Source organism: Lactuca virosa, chromosome 7, assembly GCF_052849685.1.
Source record: "Lactuca virosa cultivar CGN04683 chromosome 7, Lactuca_virosa_CGN04683_v6, whole genome shotgun sequence".
Classification (NCBI taxonomy): Eukaryota; Viridiplantae; Streptophyta; class Magnoliopsida; order Asterales; family Asteraceae; genus Lactuca; species Lactuca virosa.
In genome coordinates, this window is record NC_136432.1 from 89,502,018 (window position 1) to 89,525,108 (window position 23,091).

A 23,091-nucleotide genomic window follows, 5' to 3' on the forward strand; every position below is an offset into this window, starting at 1 on the left:
CGAGTATTGGAAATTGTTAATTCTTAGCCTAGGGTGGAAAAAATACGAACAAGATTTTATACTATAAGAAGAAGGACAATCAAAAAGAACAAAAATGGACTCCAGTGGATGTATAGCTTCTTCCGATTCTCGTATCGGGCTAGATTTAAATGACGATGATGAACTCGAGCTAGAAGAAATTGTCCGACCGATGGGTAGGGACAAAGCAAAACGGAATGGGAAGGGGACATCTTCCGGTGCATCAGATTTCAGCATGGACGCAGATGAAATGCGGAAAATGACGATGACATTTGATCAATACAATTTGAATTTCTCTGAACGTTTAACATTCGACAAAGAAAAAGAAGCCGAAAAAAAGGAGCGAGCGGAAAGTTCTTGAAAAACACCGATCATCTTTCGGGACAGGCCCTCGAGCTAGTTTTGAAGTATAAAGAGAAGATCATAAAAATAAAATAAAAATTTGTAGAACGTTTCGTTTTTTTTAATCTAGGTTATGTTTTCTTAAATCTTGGTTGTTTTCTAGGTTTTTTTTTATTTTTAGTTTGTTTTATATAAATTTTATTATAACTAATGAAGTATTTTTATTTTAATTAATTTTTGTGTTTATTAATCATTTTAAAAAATATATATATATTTATCTTTTGAATTATAAATCTTAAAAACCAATTATTTTTATTTAAAAATAAAATAAAATGAAAGGTAGTGAGAAATGACTATTTTCCGTCTTTTGATGAGGAAAAGGAAAGTGAGGGAAAGTTAACGTGACTCTAAAAAAATGAAAGATGTTTCCTATACCCTATGGTATTAGAGAAAAGGTCATCGTGTATTTTTGTTTTTAGATAAATGGTCCATATGTTTTAATAGTATACTTTTTGGTCCATCTATTTAAAAAAAATTAGAAATGGTCCTACCTAATAGAAAATTTACAAATCACCCAATGTAAAACGAACATAAATAAACCCCATCATTTGTACTCCGCGAAATGATTCGCGAAACTAATGGAGGCAATTTCTAGTTAGTCTAATAAAATGTAAACAAAATGAATGAATATAAAAAAAAAAAGACGTTTACCACAAAAGGGTGTGTGAAATAACTCATAACCACCTACCTTGTCTGCCTATTATTGTGTGTGCTTTGAATTTACGACTGAAATTTACTGCCATTCAATTAAGTGTAAATGACAGTTGTACCTCTAGTCATAAAAGGAAACAAAAACTGATACCCCGTTTCTTATCAATCACGTACTTACTTAATTGCAACTCTCTTTTGGTCCCTTTGGTTTTAGCCTTTTAAGTTATAAGTTAGGACTTTAATGCTCGGATTAATAAACTCACCAATGTAAAGTTTGAAAATCTTTAAGCTTTATTTTTGTAATATAATGGTATCTCATCATTTAATAATGAAAGATACCGAGTATGTTAATATGCATCTAAGGATGGACGGAGTGGCTTGGTTTGGGTTGGCGGTACCGGCGGTACCACCGGGATTGCCCAATCAAAGAGTGGTGTCGTTTATTTGCTCTCTCTCTCTCTCTCTCTCTCTCTCTCTCTCTCCATATGCTTAAAACTTGTATCTTATGTTGTTTTGTATGTTTTTAATTTGTAAAAATATTATTATTTTTATGTGTTGTGGGTTGGGAAAGATAGAAGAAATATCGGAAAGAAAAGTTGATATGGAACTGATGGGACCGTAAGTTGAGTGGTTTCCACCACACTAATAACGTCGTAAGATGGGTTAGTGATGGGTAACAATGGTACCGGCAGTACCAGTGGGTTACGATTCCGGCAACAAACAGGTATAGCGGGTTGGAGAAATTAATAGGGTGTAGTGGATTTGTGGATTCGTCAATAAATGCATGCATTATACATATGAGAATTTCTTTGATGCAAAAAAGGATTCCACTGCCTTTTCTTGAAGACTTTTTTTTTTTAAATTTTGGGCGAAAAGTCTCCTCAACGTTTTGGGGATATTTATACGGTTTTCTAATATAAATTTATTTATTTAGTTGAAATTGTTTTGTGATTGATTCAATTGTTTATAAAATACATAATTAATTTGATAAAGAGTTAAATAATCAATTTTTAGTAATTAATTTTGTATTGATTAGGCTACAATGTATGGGCAATGGAAATGTGAATGTTATAACACCCAAACTTTGTCACGTCACCTTATAACATGAGAGAGAGAGAGAGAGAGAGAGAGAGAGAGAGAGAGAGAGAGAGAGAGAGAGCACGTTACAATATGTTATCATGACCACATCTCTTAACATAACACCCCTTAACATGAAAGGGGATGGTATTCCTCATGTTATAATGGCGTTAAGAGGTACCACCTCACCCATAACACCCTTTCTCGTTGCCCACACCGTATAGTCTTAGTTTGTCAAATAATTAGTTTGACAACAACCGATTAGTTTGTCAAATAATACATGAATTTAGTAAAAGTTTATTTTAAAGGAAAAAAAGTTATGGTTTATTTTATTTTATATTTCTTATTTAGTTAAATAAAAAATAATGTTGTGACAAGTGGAATTAGTGGGTTGGGAGAGAATGACTCCCTCCTCCCACAAAAAAATATGTGACATACAATGAACAACCGATACACCCAAATGCATGAAAGGCAATGCACTAAATAAGTTAATATCAAAATATCATATACCAAGTGTTCTTCGGTGTTGGTATTGAAAAAATATTATCGTGTTTTTTTTTTTTTTGACAAGATTTAAAGTTAACAAATCTTCCATTTAAAGCATCTCCAACCATAACATCAAAACTTATTCAACTTGCATATATGATATTCTATTTCTCACAATACCATTTATAAGATGTGTCAGATAATAAAACACCATATTTGATGTTTCACTATCTATTTACACCATGTTTAAAGCGTGATTCTTTTACATATACGATTTGTTCCTACAAAGTTTGACTAATCGATCATTTCAATTGTAACATATGCTATATATTCAAGACTGTTAATTTAAATTGTTTATTAGCTTATTGTTTTGACGAAATATAATACGGTGTCCATCGACTTAAATAAACAGGCATCAATATATTGTTTTTCTAGCTCATTTAAAAATTCTTGCTAACTTAATGGCAACCAATTGACCATTTTACCACTGTTTTAACACTAAGAAAAACCATATGGATCATAGTCTCGTTTTTCTTTTTTCATAACCAACAAAGCTCATATAAATTTACACTTTTACCCTCTGATTTTTGGTCATTTGATATGTATAAAACATAATTTGTCAAAACATTTTCATACCACATAAGCCAATCCACACAATTTTACCAAATTAACTCCATGTATGTAAAATTTATTTTTTATGTTAAACAACATATTAAGAACATTTTATGATTAAATAAACTGAATATACATACCACCAGTCTTGTATTTTCACAACTTGCAAAATAAAACATTTTTTTTTTCAAATATCAAAATTAACATTCCAAAAACAAATACTTACCTTGATATTTCCTTGGTTCTACAACACCTCATCATCTTGCTGTTGATATATGGACGCTTCCGGAATCGGCAATGCCGGAGGTGTTCCGGGCGGAATTGAAGCCGCCCCATTTTCACCCGCACACACACATAAAGCCTCGGCATCACGAAGAACCGGGTCAAGCTCAATTTGACCACTCAATTCATTTATGAATTTCAAAAGGGTATCAAAGTCCATTTCCTCCCCCATTATTTTGCCTCGGTGTCTTTTGAGAATTGCTATGCATACGTATAGGTGAAGGTGTTCGCTTAGATAGTGTGTCCATAATACTTCCCATAGCCTTAATGTTTTATCGTATTCGAATTCCCTGAAATCATGTGGTGGAATTTAGTTAGTATTGTGGGTTTGTGAGGGTAGAAGAGTAAATTTACACTTGCCTTTTGAATTGGATGAGGATCCAGCGGAAACAGAAGAAGTAATTCAAGCAGTCGTTTTGTTTGAAGTAGTTGTGTAATGGGCTGTCAAGAAGTTCCACCAGCTGCCATATTAAACAATAAAATAAATGTTAGAAACCGCAACTAAGGAATGGAAACGCGGATTCCGGCGGAATTGGAATTCGAGATTCCATTTTCATGACGTGTTTGGTTGACAATTTGGACTCAATTCAACTCTTTTCGGATTTCTTGAAATTGCATGTTTGATAATCGCAACTAAGAATTGGAATCGTGGATTCTGGCGGAAATGGAATTACAGATTCCATTCCATGGTGTATTTTGAAAATTTGGATAAAATTCAATTCCTTCGAATTTCATATTTGATGGAGTTCAACCATTCGTAGGGGTGGGTGGGAAGGAATTCAGTTTTATTCTTCCTTTTCTTTTATTAAATGACCAAAATACCCTTGTTATATGTTTGAGAAAGAGAGTGGACCTTTGATAGTGCAAAGAGTTGAGAGTGCATGCCGTTTTGATCACGGTTGAAATTTGGTCCTAATCTTTCCATTAAAGAAACAAAGCACCAAAAAGCTTCTGATTCATCTTGCATGATGAACAATATAGGAGAGAGGAGATCACTCATGCCCTGTGAGAAAAAAGACAGGGGTAAAATAGTCATTTTACTTGGACTTCACGGAAATTTTTTAACACCATCAGTACCAGGGACAAATCTTGAAACAAAACTAAACTTTATCGACCACTTGTGCAAACAAATGAAATATCTTAAGATGAAAACCATAACTTTTGAAATACCACAAGGACAAAATTGTAATTTACTCTAAAAATAATAGTGGCATGTTACCTGGCAATAACCAAGATCAAAGTTGTAGAATGAGTAAGTCAGCAATATATCATGCAAAAGGCGTACATTTGGATTATCATCACCCTCATAGAACGATAATGACCTGTCAGTCCTTACCTTCAAAACAAAAATAAAAACATTTAAATAAAAAAAAAAAACACACATTTTAAATAATTCAAAATGTATGCTCTTTTTCATACCACATCTTTCTCAATCAAACCCCTCCTTTCTCTAAATTTTGTAAACCTTTTAGCCTGTTCCGGGGAAATACTCTGCAAGATGAAATTTGCAATAAATATAATATGTGAGTGATACAAGTTGGAAGGGCAAAATAGTCATTTACCTGCCACTGGTTTTTGATAGTCATGTACTCTGCTGTTTTCACTGAGACAACATACTGCCTCTCTGCGTATGTGGAATCGTATGAATAATACCCCAATAAAAATGCCCAAACCTGGAATTACATGTCATTAACAGATTCAGTTAAAATTAGCCGAAAGGGTAAATGTGTAAATTGTACCAAAATATAAAAACCTCTTTTCGCAAGTTATGTTCCACTCCCCCGTAGAATATTCTCTTTTTTAAAGCATCTGGATCCATGATTCGGCCTTCATAATCCAAAAAGCTTGACCACTGTATAACAGAAATAACATTACTTGATTTATTTTTCTATTAATTTTTATACGAATATATAAAAGGGCAACTTACATGGAAAAGCAACATACTTTACTTTTTTTTTACCAAAATAATGAATAATGCGTTGCTATTTCCTGAAATTTACCATATAAAAAATTAAAAACAAATGTGTATTTACCTCTTCAACCCCCAAAGGATGCTGCCTTGGTTTTCCCCATACCAGTGATAATTTATCAAACTGCCAAAAATAATAACTTTATAATTAATACTCCCTCCGTCCCAATATTATTGTCCACAGACAAAAAACACACAGATTAAGAAAAGCATTAATTACCACTAACTTTATATAATAAAATGACAGTTTTGCCCTTACTTTGCATTTAATGTTGCATTAAATGCTTAGTTGGTTAAGTAATAATGAGGGGTATTTTGGTAAAAATGTTATTTATTTTTAGAAGTGGACTATTATTTTGGGACAAACCAAAAAGGAAAGATGGACTATAATTTTGGGACGGAGGGAGTATATATATATATATATATATATATATATATATATATATATATATATATATATATAATTTCAGATTTTCAGAATTAATCCTTGAGGTATACACAATTTTCAGATTTGGTCCAAGGGCATTTTGGTCATTTAGAAAAAAAAACTAACTACTCAAGTTAAAGTTAACACTAGAAGGACGATTCATGCAACTTTCGAAACCATAGGGACCAGCGGCGTGACATCTTTCATAGAAGTCCTTAAAGTGCAATATTTTACAAACCAAAGGGACCAATTATGAAAAATTTTCTTTATTTTTTGATATTAATTACCTCGATAGGGTCAGAAGGTACAGGGACTAATTTGGGAACTATTGGGTCATCAATGGGGGCCATTTCAAGAGGCTGGTGGTCTTTTGAAGCCCAGTTATTTCTCCTCCTTTCACCTTGACTTTGACTTTGACTTTGACCATGACCATCAACAAGGTTGTCACGGAAGAGTTGGGAGGTTGTTTCCCGGGCAAACCTTGTGACAAGAGAGAATTTTTCTAAAACTTGAATGGAAAGATCTCGGGCAGGGTCATGAGTTTTTTGCCTCTGCCTGATGTTTTGCTGCCCGCTGCCCGAATGATTGTCTTCTGAAGTAGTGACTGTATCAAGTCTCTCCTGATTGTTGTTATCAGAGGGAGAGCCTCTGAATGAAGATGAAGGTGTTCCATTTGCAAGAGATCTTGGAAGCTCCAATGAAGACAAAGTTCTTTGAAGAGGATCTTGAAAGTTATTTACAAGAAATACATTCGCATCTTCTGATGATCTGAAACATCAATAGTTTTTAAAAATATTATATTAGAAGATAATGTTTTTAAGGACCAAAACTGTAAAAAGATTCTTTTTTGGACATAAACCACCAACCTGACAATAAGGACATGTTGTTTAACTGTAGCAAGAAACTCCCGGACTCCTCCACTATAGAAGTAAAGAGGAGGGAATGCTAGACCTGAAATTAAGTAGATAATATTTACAAAATCATAAATATATTTTGCCTTGTGGCATACACAAATGCACACAAATAAATAAGATCAAATTATAGTGACAACATACCAGATGATAAAACAACAATAACATACTGCCACCCAATTGTTGGTGTATGCCTACGAATTGACTGGATATCAGAAAATGGTACTGCTCTTATGGTATACAAATTTTTGTCTGCAAAAATCAACATCAAAATCACATCCATGGTTCCAATACAGATTACATGTGTATGCATAATTGCATTTGCATATACATACAAAGAGTCAAAAGACGAGTCTAACCTTTCTCAGACAACCTTGGATTTGAGCTTTGGCCTTTATAAGGTATCCATGTCTATTATGACAAAAAGAAGTATATCTTACAACTATAATAAACAATCTAAAAGAACATGAATTATAAAAGACTAAAATAGTACTTTAGAGGAATAGGAGTAGGACATTACCATATATAGTGAAGAACCTTGCTTGATCAACTTCAAACGCCCACTGATCCTTTCTGTGGCATATTGAGTTGGATGAATTGTAACATTATCCTTGAGGTAAACTATTTGGGCATCTTCTGGGTCACTAGAAGAGCTTCTCTTGCTACTGTCACTACGGGTCACGCTTGATGAGCCCTAAAACATATTGAAAATAGGTTGAACCTAAGGATACAAGACGTGGGCTTCTAAATAAATTCAATGTAAAGCAACATGAACTGATTAGTAATGATTTATTCTCTCTAAAACCAAAACACAAGCAAGCATAGCTTAATCATGAATTTCACATCAATAACTTTAACATTAAGTGAACTTTTAACATAAAATAGTTGAATTCTATGTAAGCAATTTTTATCAAGTCAAACACAGATATAGACACAAAAACTTTTAGAAGTTTCTCCCTTGACCTACTTACAGTTATCAACTAAGAAGATCACTTCCAATCAATATGAAGTAATTTGTTAACTTATCCAACTACTATTACCAACAGTTATGCTTAACCAAGCCCTAAAACACAGATCAAGCCAACAGCTTCTGAATAAATCCAATTGAACTACTGCCTAGCGAGTTTCGCATAAATATGAGTACGCATCAATAGCTTTCCAATTAGGCCACTACAAGTACAAACAGTAACAGATCATGCTACCAAAGTGATCAACTGATAACAGATCGCATTCAATCACCAAACACGATTCAACTTCTATCACTAACAAACTTGATCGCAGGAGCCCTAACTTACACGAAACCAATAACCTTTAACCTCGCCGCTTAAACACTCAAACTAAATTCAATTCGCATCATTACCATTCAAATCAATTCACAACTAATTCTTAACTAAGACTACAAGACGCAATAGTGTAGAAAAAAACGATAATTTACTTCTAATTTCAGGATTGATATTAGATATAGTAAGATGGAGTTGCTTACTTGTTTCGACGCTGCAGCATAATCGGCGTCGTCGGACAAATCGTGAATATCAGTTTCGTGCATCGTCGCCGGCGATAGATGCAATTAGGAAAGAGGAACGCGGTGATGAGCTGGATTTCTTCCGATACGGAGAGAATTGGAACAGAGTAAGGTGGAGATTGGGGGTTAAGATGAAACTCTAGAATCTGATATAAATGTTGTGGAATAAACCGTTTTGTTTTTAGATTTAATATATATAACAATTTACTTTCACTAAAATAGTTTTTATTTAACTGTTTGTTATAGCAATTGATTTAATTTTATGAGTTTGTGATGATCGGTTACTAATACAATTAATATTTATATAGTGTTTGAATTGCAGAATAATAATGGTATTCATTATTATTGTTATTATTTATATATAAGTATATATATCTTAACAATGTTCCACTTGAATATAAAAACAAAATAAGGATAATTCAATAACTTAAAGGCTAAGAATAGCAGTTATATTCCATGACGAAGGAATTGGCTCTTAGCGCGTTTTCGGTCCCTCGGTTACCTGTGGTGGGTGATCTTTAAACCGTTCTCTTTTGTCGACGATATCAATTAAAATCTGTTATTTTTTAGTAATTTGTTTAAGTAATTTTAGAATATGTTAATTTATCACTTGTCTAACAATAATTGGTGAATTTATTACTTGTCTAAAAATAAAATGTGAGTTATTTTGACAACTTAAAGGTACGTTTAGTTACAGAAAAATGAATCGTTTTTCGGAAAAAAAATTCAAGAAAAATTAGAATTTTGAAAACACGTTTAGTTCGATAATTTTTCTAAAATTTTCACGGAAAATGAAAATTTTTCGTTTTTCAAAATTACAAAGAACTTAGAAAATTTTAGAAAACCGATAATCGTTGTTTTCCATATTTTTTTAATTCCAAAAAATTTCTAAAATATAAACACACACCCACCCCCAACCCACCACACCCCTACCAACCCACACTCACCCCCACAAACACACCCACCCACCACTACTACCCCAATCATTGATGGAAACATTATGCTCTCTTGACATACTTGATGTCAAAGGGGGAGAAAAAGGATAGGTTATTTGTCATCTCTCTATATTTTATGTATCTACAATGTTTCTAACATTTGACATCTTTTTTTTTTCTTTCAGACGATTAGAGTTCGAAAAGGCAGAAAAATAAGTCGAGTACAAAGTATTCTGATAATGTTTGACTTTTTGTTGACCGGGTATTTCAACATTAATTGATGTGGATTGATTTTATATATGAATGAATAGCATGCGATGTAGCTTAAAATGGAACTAGGAGATGACAAACAAAAGTTTGTTGGTTTGTTGGTTGAACTAGAAAAGCAATTGCAATGTGGGTTATTTTTGTTCCTTACTTGATTATATCACTAAAAATATTTGTTATATTTATTTTACTACAGTCTAATATATTAGGGGATATCAATGATGCAAGTTGTGAGCTTTAGTCTAAGTTTCTGCAACAATAATTCTAAAATGAAGACTTTAGGACATGTGTGTTATCTTTTGAATTACAATGTTTGTCTATGAACATATGTTCATATTTATAAACATATGTGCAAAACCAAACATGTATGAAAATCACCAAATTTTAGGTTTAAGTATAAATGTTCATAATTGAATATTACCAATTCTATGTTTTTGTAAAGATGTTCATTTCTAAACATGGGCACATTCATACATGTTCGGTAGCGAACATGTATGAAAATGACTAATTTTCGGGTTTATGTATAAATGTTCATAACTGAATATATACTTAAGCTTAAACAATTACAGTAAGTTCATAAATGGGCAGGATATGTATTTTGGAATCTTATGTTATTTTGGGATCTTGGTTTCTAATATTGCTGATAATTTGATATTTTGGATATATATTAATTAGAGTTAATGAATTCTTATTTTTATGGGATTTAATATGTTTTTGTTATTTCTTGTTAATTAAATACTATTTTATGTTTTACCATTATAACCTTAATGAATATAATTTGATCTGATGGTAAAAAATTTGGTGTTATAGTTCTACGAGTTATTTTGGTTTTGTGTTGAGTCCAATATATATATATATATATATATATATATCAAATGAGAACCAAAAAATGTTAAGAACCCTAAAAAGCTCTAATATTTAACTTATCATTAAAGGTTTTTATGTGACTTCTCAAAAATGTTTAAAAAGTTATTTTTGTCGATTGTAAAGTTGACATTATATTTAATGTAAGCGTGTTTATGTCTTTTACAAATTCAAACAAAAAAATTATTATCTAATTAAATATTTGTTTTAAGAATTTTTTTTATCTTAAGATTTATTGAGAATGACGTATTTGAACTTTTCTCCTTATCTTCATCAGAGATACTTCATGATTCCCTTCGAGATTTTTTTGTGATCTTCTTTGTTGCTAAAGGTGATCGATTCAATTAATTAAGCATCATAAGTTGATTGATTTTCATTAATATGTAGTTTAGATGGAACCATTCTCTAAAAGTGATTGTAGTGGATCAGGATATTTGATTAATCAAATTGACTAGTCTTCGTCGATAATTCGATCTGATTTTAGTTCGTTTTAAGGTGAAGGATCATCAGTTTCTCTAATGGAGTCAATACATATTGATAGTGGTGTACAAATCGTATTAGAATTAGGTCAATTTAATGATCAATCTTGAGGTCAGTTTTATGGTGAAAGTTCTGCTATGGATTTTATTGTTGATATTGAAATTGAAGTTGAATCAGCGTCTGGTATGTCGATTTTTGTTTATAAATCCTCTATAAGTTTCGTTTTGTTCTTTTGTTCCTAATTTAATTTGTTGTAGATTTGTTTGATGCAAAAATAAAATAAAATAAAAAATAATCATTTTCCTTCATTTAAGTTATGAATTTAGTGTTTAATCTTTCATTTTCCTTCCTAGTTAATAAAGTGGGAATATTAATGTTTTATTGTTTCGATTATTTAACACATGAATTGACATGTTATGTTGTTGTTTTTGCTTATATTCCTTTTATTAATTTTAAATTTATGTTTGTTTTAATGTGAATTTAAGTTACAATATCTTCTATACTGTTATTTTTTTTCAAATAATATTAAAATGGTTCTTTCTTTAATTTGTGATTTTTGATGTTTTTTTTGGAAGAGACCAAGGTTTTGGCAAACTTAATGATTTTTGATGTTTTAATATATAAAATATTGTTTTGATGTGTTAATGTTACTTTGACTTGTTATTAAATTATGAATTTACATATTTTTCTTTATTTAGTTATAATGTGTCTTTTAACTTATTATGTGGTTTCTTTTGTTAATTAGATCAACATATACCTTTTGAGTTTTTCTTTCTTGGTGGTACTCGTATAATCTGGATTCTTGAGAATGTTGATGATGTTAAACCAAAGTTGAAGAGAAAATACCCAAACAGATGATTCAATAAAAATGTATAAGGATTATGTTGCTAAAGTTGATTTTGATGTGAGAAGGGGTTCTACAAAGAAAAGAAAGGAGACTGGTGTTCTTACTCATCGATACATGTTATGCAGTAGAGAATGACCTCTTCAAAGTGTTTGTGTACACACGACTCGTCATAAAAAACAAAGTTCATAGAAATTCCAAAGTATAGAATCTTATGTATAGCTCCTTTAAACTTTCTTGAAAACATTTGGTAAACAAGCAAACATTTGTTCTCACAGATGAAGATGCAACAATGAAAATTGCAACTGAAAGAGTTTTTCATGAATCACGACATCGTATTTGGTATGTGGCATATTTCTCAAAAGTTGTCTGCTAAGGTATGTATTTTTTTTTATTTGAAATTATTTACTTTGTTTTCATTTTAGTTTAGATTTGTATTATATATATATATATATATATATATATATATATATATAGTCATTATTGTTGTTATGTTTTGTTTATTTTACATATACTTTGTTTATTAAGTTGTGAATTTTCTTTATTTATAAGTGAATTTATTTGTTATTTATATTTACATGTGAATATTATCTATGTATAGGTATATTATATCAATTTTATTCTATCCATCATTATTTTTCATGTTCTATGTTTTTATTAAGGCGGTGTTTGTTTTTCTGGAAAAAAAAATTTAAGCACTTATGTTTGTGGGCGGAATGATATTTAGGTATGCATGTTCTTGCAGATTGTTTGTTTTTAGAAGACCACAAACATCAAAAATATATGTGTGTCCTCTTCTCCATAAAGACATGGACAAAGTCTGCGAGCAGGAATACATTTCTTGTAGACATGTCTAGACAATAAATAAGGATTAAATTATTTTATATTTAATTAAACATACTTCACTTTTTTCCTTTTTACATTTTTTGGTTATATTTTAATTGATTTTTATGCATTATGTGTAAATATCATAAAACCATAATATGTTATATACTAATTTGTGCAAATTAAAATCATTTCTTTTCTAAAACCATTGAATTACTTTTTTAAGATTTTTTTCAATAAGATTTCTATATTAGATTGTAAATTTTGTTTGTTTCTTGTCTTAAATAAAACCCAGTGTTTTCATGTGTAAACATTCATGTGGAGATTATAACAGACACAAATTAATATAATGTTTTTTATGTAATTATAAAATTTTGTGTTTTTTCTTGAAATTCAACCATGTCCCTATATTTAAGAGGGTTTGCATGTGTAAATAATTATTTGAAGATTATAATAGACAAAGTAATATAGTGTTTTTTATGTAATTATAAAATTTTGTGTTTTTTCTTGAAATTCAACCATGTCCCTATATTAAAGAGGCCGACACCATTTATGTTAGTTACACGAAGGAACATTACCATTACAAGTGTCGTGCTTCATAGTCTTATAAGGAAAGTAGGTTTGAACGATGAGTTCCTTACTTAATATGGGAAACACAATGTGTCATTTCGAATTGTATGGAATGAATAAATTTAAAAAAAGTTGTTATTGTTGTTGTATGAATTATATTCCAGTGTTGTAAAGTTAAATTTATTTAAATTTTAGCATTGGAAACTCTTTTAATATTAAAAAACTAGTTTATTTATATTTCAGTTTATTTAACAGTATGTAAACGTTAAAAAAACAAATAGACTTCTTCTTGTAAACTGCAGACATTAGATCTACCTCTTCTTCTGCAGATATAGTTCGTAGATTGCAAACTTTTCTGCTCTTAAAAAAAACAAAGAATACCTAAGTTGTGAATTTTATTTTTTAAGTACATTTTTTAATTTTTAATATCTGTTACTTACAGTCACATACGAATTTTTTATTTAGCTATGAATCTTATTATTTTATATCAATGTTAGTTTATTTATCATTATTTTAGATATAATCTATTTTAATGAGTTGTGAATTTTTATTTGTTTATAAATTTTACAAATTGCATTTGATATGTTATTTACAGTCATATGAATATGAATATGTTACTAAATTGTTAATATTATCATTTTATATGTATATTATATCATAATATGAATATGTTACTAAATTGTTAATATTATCATTTTATATGTATATTATATCATAGTGTATCTGTCACTAGTATTTAAATAGGTATATTATGTGTTCACAGTCTAGTTAAAAGTTATAACTTCATATATATATATATATATATATATATATATATATATATATATATATATATATATATATATATATATATATATATAACGCCCACAGATTTAGGCTAGACGATTAAGATATAATAAGCGATAAAAAATGACAATTTGATAGAATATTATTTAGGATAAATAATATTAACAAAATTTATAGTACATGTGACAAGGATTCCATACATATAAAGAACTTTGAAATTGGATTCCGTATGGAGAAGTTATGCTTCTTCGAAGTTCTGCGATTGAACCGAAACGGCTATACGCGTCGTAAAACATGAATTTTAGATAGGTTGCTTATTAGCCTAAACAATCTAACCAAAAGTCGTAGTAATCATAAAACTGAGAGCGTGCATATAGATAACACCTAAATCTGCTTCATATCAGGAAGTTGTGATTTTTCGAAGTTTCAACGTCATTGTGTTAGCACAGAAAATCGAAATTCGAATTGGTCGATTTTTAGCCGAAACATTCTAAACAAGAGTTTAAAATCTCGTAAATAGGAGTCTGTCGATATAAAGACGGTCGAGAATAGATGTCATATGAAAAAGATATGAATTTTAAACAAAGATTAGCAATCTAAGCCTTCTAAAATAATTAATAAAAAAATAAAGTGAAAATTAGTCGATAGAGTCTAAATAAAAGTTGTAGATCTCATTGATAGCTACACGTAGATATAGTGAACGTCAAAAACGTTACTCATATGAATAAGGTATGAATTTTTGAAAATCATAAAATTCTCCCCCGCGCGCGAGGGTCGCGACGCGCATCTTCTAGAAGCTGCCACACAGCACCAACCAAAAGTCGACACGTGTCCATTTATGAGAGGAAGCCTTTCTGACCAAGCACATACGTGGCGCGTGTCCTATCTGGGCGCGGCGCAGACAATAAATTTTGCTCTGTAAGTAGCAGATACCCTCATTCGATTTCCTCACCTCTACTGTTCATTCTCTCAAGTTTCTCTCAACCTTAGCCCCATTTTCCCTTAGGTTTTAAGTTTCTGGAGAATCCCTGATGTCCCTAGAAGCCCAGAAACTTGTAGCTATCAGGCCGAAGTTCTGCCAGTGCAATTTATGGACTTTTGTCAGAAAAATCTATGTAAGTTAAGTTACATTTATATTGCTTTCATTGTAACTTATATTTATATTTAAAGTCATTATTATAATTCGATAAATAAGATTTATCAGTGATTCTAAGTCATTATACTGATTGATCTACTTAAGGGGATGATGTCTAGGATGAATTTAGTGAGGTGTTTAAAGTGGGATTTCCAAACAGTATACTATGTATACTAAACGGGCCCTACCTCCAATATGATCCTACCTGGTTATTCCTTACTTGGTAGATCTTGATGTAGACATTGGGATTAGTAAGGAATCTAGACTATCATTAGTCGCCATGAATATAAGACTAAGACTTAGTGATATGAACTTAGGTTACATCAAAGGAAAAACTAAGTGCTAAGGCGAAGTTCTGCCCAAATTCCGAGGCATCCACTTTTAACAAGTGAATGCATAGTTACTTTCATCTTACACATAGATATGAAGTATTTAGATAAGTGAATGCTATATGTGATTATGTGCAAAGATGTTCTATGTTAGATGAAATGTTATAAAGATAAATTTATATGATTTATACCGTATATATAAATTTATGAATATAATACATTGGGTAATGAAGGGTAATGAAAGCAAAAATTGATAAGATGTTGTAGTACGATGAATGATGAAAATGATGATAGGATATCACAACTTTAGTAGTATTATTGTACTAACGATGTAAGAACGAGTACTATTGTACTAACGATGTAGGAACTAGTACTATTGTACTAACGATGTAGGGCCTGATACTATTGTACTAATGATGTAGGAACTAATATTATTGTACTAACGATCTAAGGACTGGTACTATTATACTAATGATGTAGAAACTAGTATTATTCTACTAACAGTGTAGAAATGGTATTGGTGTACCAATAATGTAGTCATCTAATAGAAAATAGATGACAACCACAATAATTACAACAATGGTCCTTAAGGTAGATCTATGTAGATGAATAAAGAAGATAATGAGAATAGGTAAGTGGGTTAATTGCTTGATATGAAATAAATAATTAAACAAATTAAGTATATTATTGTGGGTTGAATACCCTATGTACTCATCAGGTTTCCCAATCTGACTCACTCAGTATCTTTGTATCACTAGTATCGATACGAATGTAATTGATGATTGGAAAAGACGAAAGATTCGAGGAATTGTAGGCCATTAGATGTTGTAAGGCCAATAATTATTACGTTTATGCTTATGTTCCTTGTATCTGTAACACCCGCAGATTCGGGCTAGTCAATTTAGAGATAATAAACACTTTTTGATAGAATATTATTTAGGACAAATAATTTTAACAAAAGTTATAGTATATGTGGCATGCATTCCATACATATAAAGAACGTTGAAATCTGACTTCTTATGAAGAATTTATGTTTCTTTGGAGTTTCACGATTAACTGGCACGGTATTCACATCATAAAAAGTGAATTTTTGATAAAATACTTTTTAGCATAAGTGACCTAAATGAAAGTCATAGTAGTCGTTAAACTGAGAGCATGCATAGAGAGAACGTCCAAATCTTACTTCGTAAGAGGAAGTTATGATTTATATAAGTTTCAGCATAACAGTGCGGGCACAGAAATCGAAATTATAATCGGTTGATTGTTAACCAAAAAAATCTAAACAAGAGTTGAAGATCTCATAAGTAGGAACCCAACGATATAAAGACAGTCGAGAACAGAGTCCATCTGTAAGAGTTATACTTTCTGCAGCGATTTCTAACAGCCTAAGCCTATCAAAAATATAAATTTTTATAGGGTAAGAATTAGCTATTGGGGCCTAAAGAAAAGTTGTAGATCTCGTCGAGAGATTTTCGGAGATATAAAGAACGTCGAAAACGAAGCTCGTATGAAGAAGTTACGACATTTTGAAAATATGAAAAATCGCACGCGTCCAAAGTATGTCGCGCGCGCTGAAGACGTGGCACCACGAGAGGGCGCCACGTAGCATGGTCGGGAGTCGTGCTCCTCTGAGAGAAACGTCGACGTGGCTCCACAAAACGTGACACATGGGTCTAAAATAATGTGACACGTGTCACCTTCTAGAAGAAGGAGGTATGGATGAATGTAAAGCGACACATGGAAAGCAACCAGAGGAGCTAGCAGGGTCCGTGTGCGCGGCATGCATAGTACGAGGCACGGCGCACCCTCCTATTTGTCCTATAAATAGGTTGTGAAATGTGTTCATTCTTCCTCATCAACTCTCCAACTCTCTCTTAAATACTCTTTCACCCTTGAGCCTAATCTTTCCCAACTTTTAGGGTATATTAGTAGAAACTTTGAAGCTCTAGGAGATCAGCAAATATGAGTATTGGGGTCAGGATTCTGCCCGTGCGTTTTCTTGGTTTTCGCTAAAACCTCTATAAGTTAAGCTATGCTCTTTTACTTTCATTGTAACTTATATTTATAGTTGTAAGTCGTTATTGTGAACCTATAAATAACATTTCTCACTTATTCCAAGTCATAATATTGATTGATCTACTTGTAGGAGAGGTTACTAGAATGGTGATGTTGGCTTGGTTGTTGGATTTCAAAAAGGCTATACGCCGAAATGATCCTGCCTCCCAACTGTCCTGCCTGACTGATCCTTACTTGATAGATCTTGATGTAGACATTCAGATTAATGAGGAATCTAGACTATTGTTAGTCACCAGGATCATTAGACTAAAACTCTATATTAATCATACTTAGGTCACATTAAGGGAATATCTAAGGTGTTAGGCAAAATCTGCCCAGATCATCAGTCATTCACCTAAGACAAGTGAGTGCATTGTTACTTTCAGCTTACGCATAGATATGAAGTATCTATTAAATGCTATATGTAAGTGCTATCTATTTGTGCTATAATATTATTTGATTTATTTATATAAATTACTTTATTGTATTCACATTGAGTAGTAAAGGGTTAAGGGAATAAAATAAAGTAATGGTGAAAGGTCATGCATTGTATTACCGGGACCAGTCATCTAATAGAGTATAGATGACTACCACTCACTATTCTAGGGAGTCTGGTGGAACACCAGTTGGGGGTGTTAATGAACATCTGGGTACTCTATCCCCTTCATGGTTTCCATATTAACATATATTGCTATGGAAGCCCCATAGTAATATTATCTACTCACATAGATCCTTTGGGATAGGTCCAATAAGATCATCACCTTAAGATCAGGGAGTGAGAATAACGAGAATGGGTAATTGGGTTAATTGTGTAAAATAAAATATAACAACATTATTGTAGGTTGAAAACCCTATGTGCTCATCAGGTTTCCCAACCTGACCCACTCAGTATCTTTGTATCACAGGTAGTAATACGAAGGTACTAATAGATAATGTAATTATATGTTGAGATATAGATGGAGTTAGTAGGTTACTAGAATACCACTGTGGCCCGTTTATGCTTATGTTTTGTATCAATTATGGCATCCCAAACTTTAAAAGATATTAATGTGGAACACTTCTTCGGAAATGTTCGATATTAATATTATCTCACATCGAAATAATATTTTTGGGACAAGTTTTCGCACTTATAAAATACTCTATTTTTAATAAGCATAAATAAAAGTTTTAAAATGGCCGTGAAATTTGGGGATGTCACAGTTGGTATCAAAGCATTAGTTTAAGCGAACTAGGAATTTAGAGGATTTCTAGTCTTAAACTTAGAATACTAAGCAATGATCAGGAGGTGTATGTGCATTATATTTTATGTAGTTTATCTAAATTAACACACGCACTAGCTTACTTAGGGATAAGATGCCTAATTTTCTTTTATGTGCTAATTGATTATAAAATAACATGCCTTAGGTTGCCTATCTAAATTGTTATTATTAGATCTATGGTCTATTGCCAACCGGATCTAGAAAACTTTATGTGTTTAAGATTCTAAAAAAATAAGTAATATATTAGACCTGATAGATAATTTTTGGGAGTGATAAGGAGGACGTATGTGTTAAAGTATAACCAAAATCTTCCTTATTTATATTCCCGTCTCAGGACATTGAAATCCTGCTTCGGTGTATAGAACGAAATGACTATTACAAGGAGCGGTAGAGTCGTCAACAACGAGGGAGGTCCAGCACCTCAAAACAACGGAGGAAAAGTTGCTCAGCTCACTGTGCAATGAGCTCGAGCGATGATGGAAGATCTGATCGATCAACAAAGACGTGAGCTTAGGGATCTTCTAACCTAAGAGCTAGCTAACGCTAGGGGTGAAGCACCAGTGGTCAACGAACCAGTAGTCATGGAGCGAGTCAACAATGGACCGATTCCTTCTGACAGAAAAACGGTCTAGGAAGGAAAAAATGACTCTGAGACTTATTAAGGACCAGAGGGATCAGAGGTCCGAAGGAATGATGAACCCAGGGTTTACTGCAAGTATAAAGACTTCATGACTTGCAAGCCATCATCTTTCAATGGAAAGAAGATCCAATTGGAGTTATGGATTGGATTTCACAAGTGGGATAAGCTTTCATCACATGTGGTTGCACGAGAAAATTGCAGACCACTTATGTTGTGAGACAATTTAAGGGCTCAGTTGTTTGTTGGTGGAACATATTGGGAAAGATAATAAGCCCAAATGAGCCATTGCAACTAACATGAGCAGAGTTCCTAATGCATTTCAAGCGGAAGTATTGTTCTTCTCAGAACATACTGGAACTGGAGAATCAATTCCTGACTTTGAAGAATATGACTGTTGACGAGTATACTAATGCTTTCACCGACAAGATAGAGTTCGCCCTGCACATTGTCCCGGACGAATTAGCCAAAATTGACAGGTACACCAAGGGGCTACCATGGGAGTACATTGTACCAGTTAAATAGTCTCCTACTTTTGAGGCAGCTGTTTGGGCTACAAAAGCTGTTGAAAGCATGATTAAGGTGAAGGCTGCCTACAAGACTGAAGTCGGAGAAAAGAGGCAGTTTGACGAGTCTTCAGGAACAAAAACAACAAAGGGTAGAAGAGTAAGTTTTCAAAGTCCCGCCCCAATAATAAGTTTGGAGATAACAAGGTGGAAAGGCGGTGCAAAAAATTGTAAGGTAAAGCACGCAGGGCAATGCAACGAGGTCGTGACCTGCTACAGATGTAGCAAAACTGGTCACTATGCTAAAAAAACACATTGTTGCTTAGAAGGTATGTTTAAGTGTGGAGAATCTGGGCACTTCAAAGATGATTGCCCAAAGAAAAAAGAAGTTGCAAGGCCAAATGTCCCGCCAAATCCAAAAGCAAGGGCATACCATATGATCTTGGATGTAGCAAAGGGTGAAGAATGAGACACTTGAGGAAAATAAAAAGAAAAGCCACTTCTCCAAGATCCAAGATATGAAGCAAATATTCTATATGGATATTGTGTAGCCAGACATAATAGGCATATAGTATCAATAATTATTGTAATCGCTTTTTAGGAAGTAATGAAACCCCTAATTATGTTCATTGTTCGTAATTATGGTTTCAAAATAATGGATTGGTTAAGAATAAATTATGGTATAGTGTACCTTGCAGACATGACACTACATGAAAAAGAATTTGTATGGAGACATTGGAGATAGGACGACAATTGAAGTTACAATCACAAGAAGACGAAGTTCTTATAGAGTCTAGGAATAATTATCTTATATGCTTGTTTGAACACATTAGTATATATTAAAGTTGTATGTACTTTCTTGGACACATTAGTATGTGTTAATCTACTAGGTGATTTAGCTTAGTGAACTGCGAGACAATACTTGGGAGGAGTATGAGTAGGTATGAAAGGTAGTAGAAGCCTATACTACCAGAAGCACAAGACTCACACTTAGATCAAGAAAAGTCACAAGGTTACTAGGTCTAAAAGTAGTTGAGCTATTTTATTCATTTCCACCATTACCTTCGTTTCGATAATGACTACGAAGATAAATATTATTCCGAACTTTTATATATATATATATATATATATATATATATATATATATATATATATATATATATATATATATATAGAGAGAGAGAGAGAGAGAGAGAGAGAGCTAGGTTCAAGTGTTCTAACTAATTATTGTGCGGATATCGTATGTTATGATAATGATAAAGAAAATATGCTGTTTTGATAATATAAATACGTTCAATCTTACATAACTATTGTGATTAACACACATTCTCACTAATTAAATCGTCTATAAGGTTATTATACACTTATTATTATTATTCTCATTTCTGTCAGAATATTGTTAGAATGTTTTATTGGGTCGTATTCTGTCAGAATGAAAATGAGTGAAAAACGATGTGTGAGAACAAAAAAAAAAAAATTAGCGAGAATGCATGAAAATGAAGATATTTTTGTAAGGTTGAACGTATTCGCATTATTAAACAACTTATTCTCTTAGTAATTCTCATAGCATACGATATCCGCACAATAATTAGTTAGAATAGAATAACCTAAGCCTATATATATATATATATATATATATATATATATATATATATATATATATATATATATATATATATATAAAAGAGAAATTAAATTGCTTCCTACTTTTTATGCATACAAATATTCTTACCCAATAAAATTATGACAAGTGTCATCATTCCATATTTTTTTAACTAACTCATTAAGGCTATATTAGGAATATATCAAATAAAATTAAATTGAATGGTGATTTGTTATATATATATATATATATATATATATATATATATATATATATATATATATATATATATACACACACACACAGAGAGTCTGTGTGTGTGTATATATATATATATATATATATATATATATATATATATATATATATATATATATAGGCTGTAATCAAACTGAACGTTCAACGAACTATTCGTCAACCACTCGACGGAAAGTTTGTTTATGTTCATTTATTAAATAAATAAACGAACATGAAAACAAATTTTTGTTCTTTTTGTTAAACGAACGAAAATGAACAATAGTCTTGTCCATTCAATTATGTTTATGAACGTTCGTTTATATAAGTTTCTTTTTGTTAAACACACACACACACACACATATATATATATATATATATATATATATATATATATATATATATATATATATATATAAAGACATCTCATATACATTTCGTTATAATAATCTTTATCTCATAGCTCCTTCATGCTCATTGCTAATCATGGTTGATGTAATTTTAAAAGAAGTATGTTAGGTTGTAAAAGAAAGCCAACATACCCCAATGAAAAGGCTAAACATATGACCCAACTTGCTTTTAAAATAAGAAACATTAATACTGATGGGTGTTTCCTTTTTGTTATGAAGGAGATCATTAGACTGATGAGGAAGTTAATGGGTGTTGTTTGACAAGTTTTTTGGTTTAGTGTTGTTATTTTGACAATAAACTATCTTAGGACATTCATTTTGATTTTCATAATTTTCTTTGTCACAATAAGTATAACTTCGAGTTCAACTCCTCGTTTTTGTTGTCTCGCGCGGCTTCCACCTTATAGAAAAATGTCTACGTATAGCAGCCAGCATATATAAATAGTTGATGTGAAAGGTAAGTTTTATAAGTATTTGTTGCCCTAGATTATTATTATTATTATTATTATTATTATTATTATTATATATATATATATATATATATATATATATATATATATATATATATATATATATATTAAAGATGTGAAAAAATGTAACAGTAAACAGCAACCTTTGTGGTTAATTTCAGCCATTCTACTTATATATATTAAAAATTTCGGTCCTTCTACTTATTAATATTTTGCCTTCTTTTTCAGGGGTCCTTTTAAGTCATTTTTAAAATTGGCCCCTCTACTTCGATTCATTGTACATCCTTATGGGCCCCCAATTTGCTGTAGATCTGAATTGGTCCACTTCTTTATTGAAATTGCAATTTGGTCCTTCTATTTTTGTATCTTGATGGGTTTTTTTGTCATATCTATATTGTTAGCAGAGACGTGTCGTTTTTACGTACGCGTAGTCATCGGCTTCTGACACGACGAACATACGTGCCTGCTTCTCTTTCTTTCACCGCCTCATCTTTTATTTTCAGAGGGTTTTCTTATTCGTCTGCT

At 31.6% G+C, this 23,091-nt stretch overlaps 1 protein-coding gene across 1 annotated transcript; it reads right to left on the reverse strand.

Moving 5' to 3' along the window:
* Positions 1-3,314: 3,314 nt before the first annotated feature.
* On the reverse strand, positions 3,315-8,532 carry LOC145124560 (RabGAP/TBC domain-containing protein). Its single transcript, XM_079059962.1, has 14 exons — positions 8,319-8,532; positions 7,356-7,529; positions 7,195-7,246; positions 6,980-7,087; positions 6,791-6,875; positions 6,212-6,692; positions 5,562-5,621; positions 5,282-5,380; positions 5,091-5,201; positions 4,948-5,019; positions 4,748-4,864; positions 4,382-4,531; positions 3,889-3,989; positions 3,315-3,818 (listed from the first exon to the last, which is right to left on the reverse strand). The coding sequence occupies exons 1-14, from the start codon at positions 8,379-8,381 to the stop codon at positions 3,491-3,493; spliced, it is 2,001 nt and encodes a 666-aa protein (XP_078916088.1). The 5' UTR covers positions 8,382-8,532; the 3' UTR covers positions 3,315-3,490.
* Between the last annotated feature and the right edge of the window lie 14,559 nt (positions 8,533-23,091).

Coding starts and splice junctions, on each gene's coding strand:
- LOC145124560 (XM_079059962.1), bottom strand. CDS start 8,381: ATGCACGAAACTGATATTCACGATTTGTCCGACGACGCCGATTATGCT. Junction 7,088..7,194: donor TCCAAGGTTGTCTGAGAAAG/GTTAGACTCGTC, acceptor TGATTTTTGCAG/ACAAAAATTTGTATACCATA. Junction 6,876..6,979: donor TATTGTTGTTTTATCATCTG/GTATGTTGTCAC, acceptor ACTTAATTTCAG/GTCTAGCATTCCCTCCTCTT.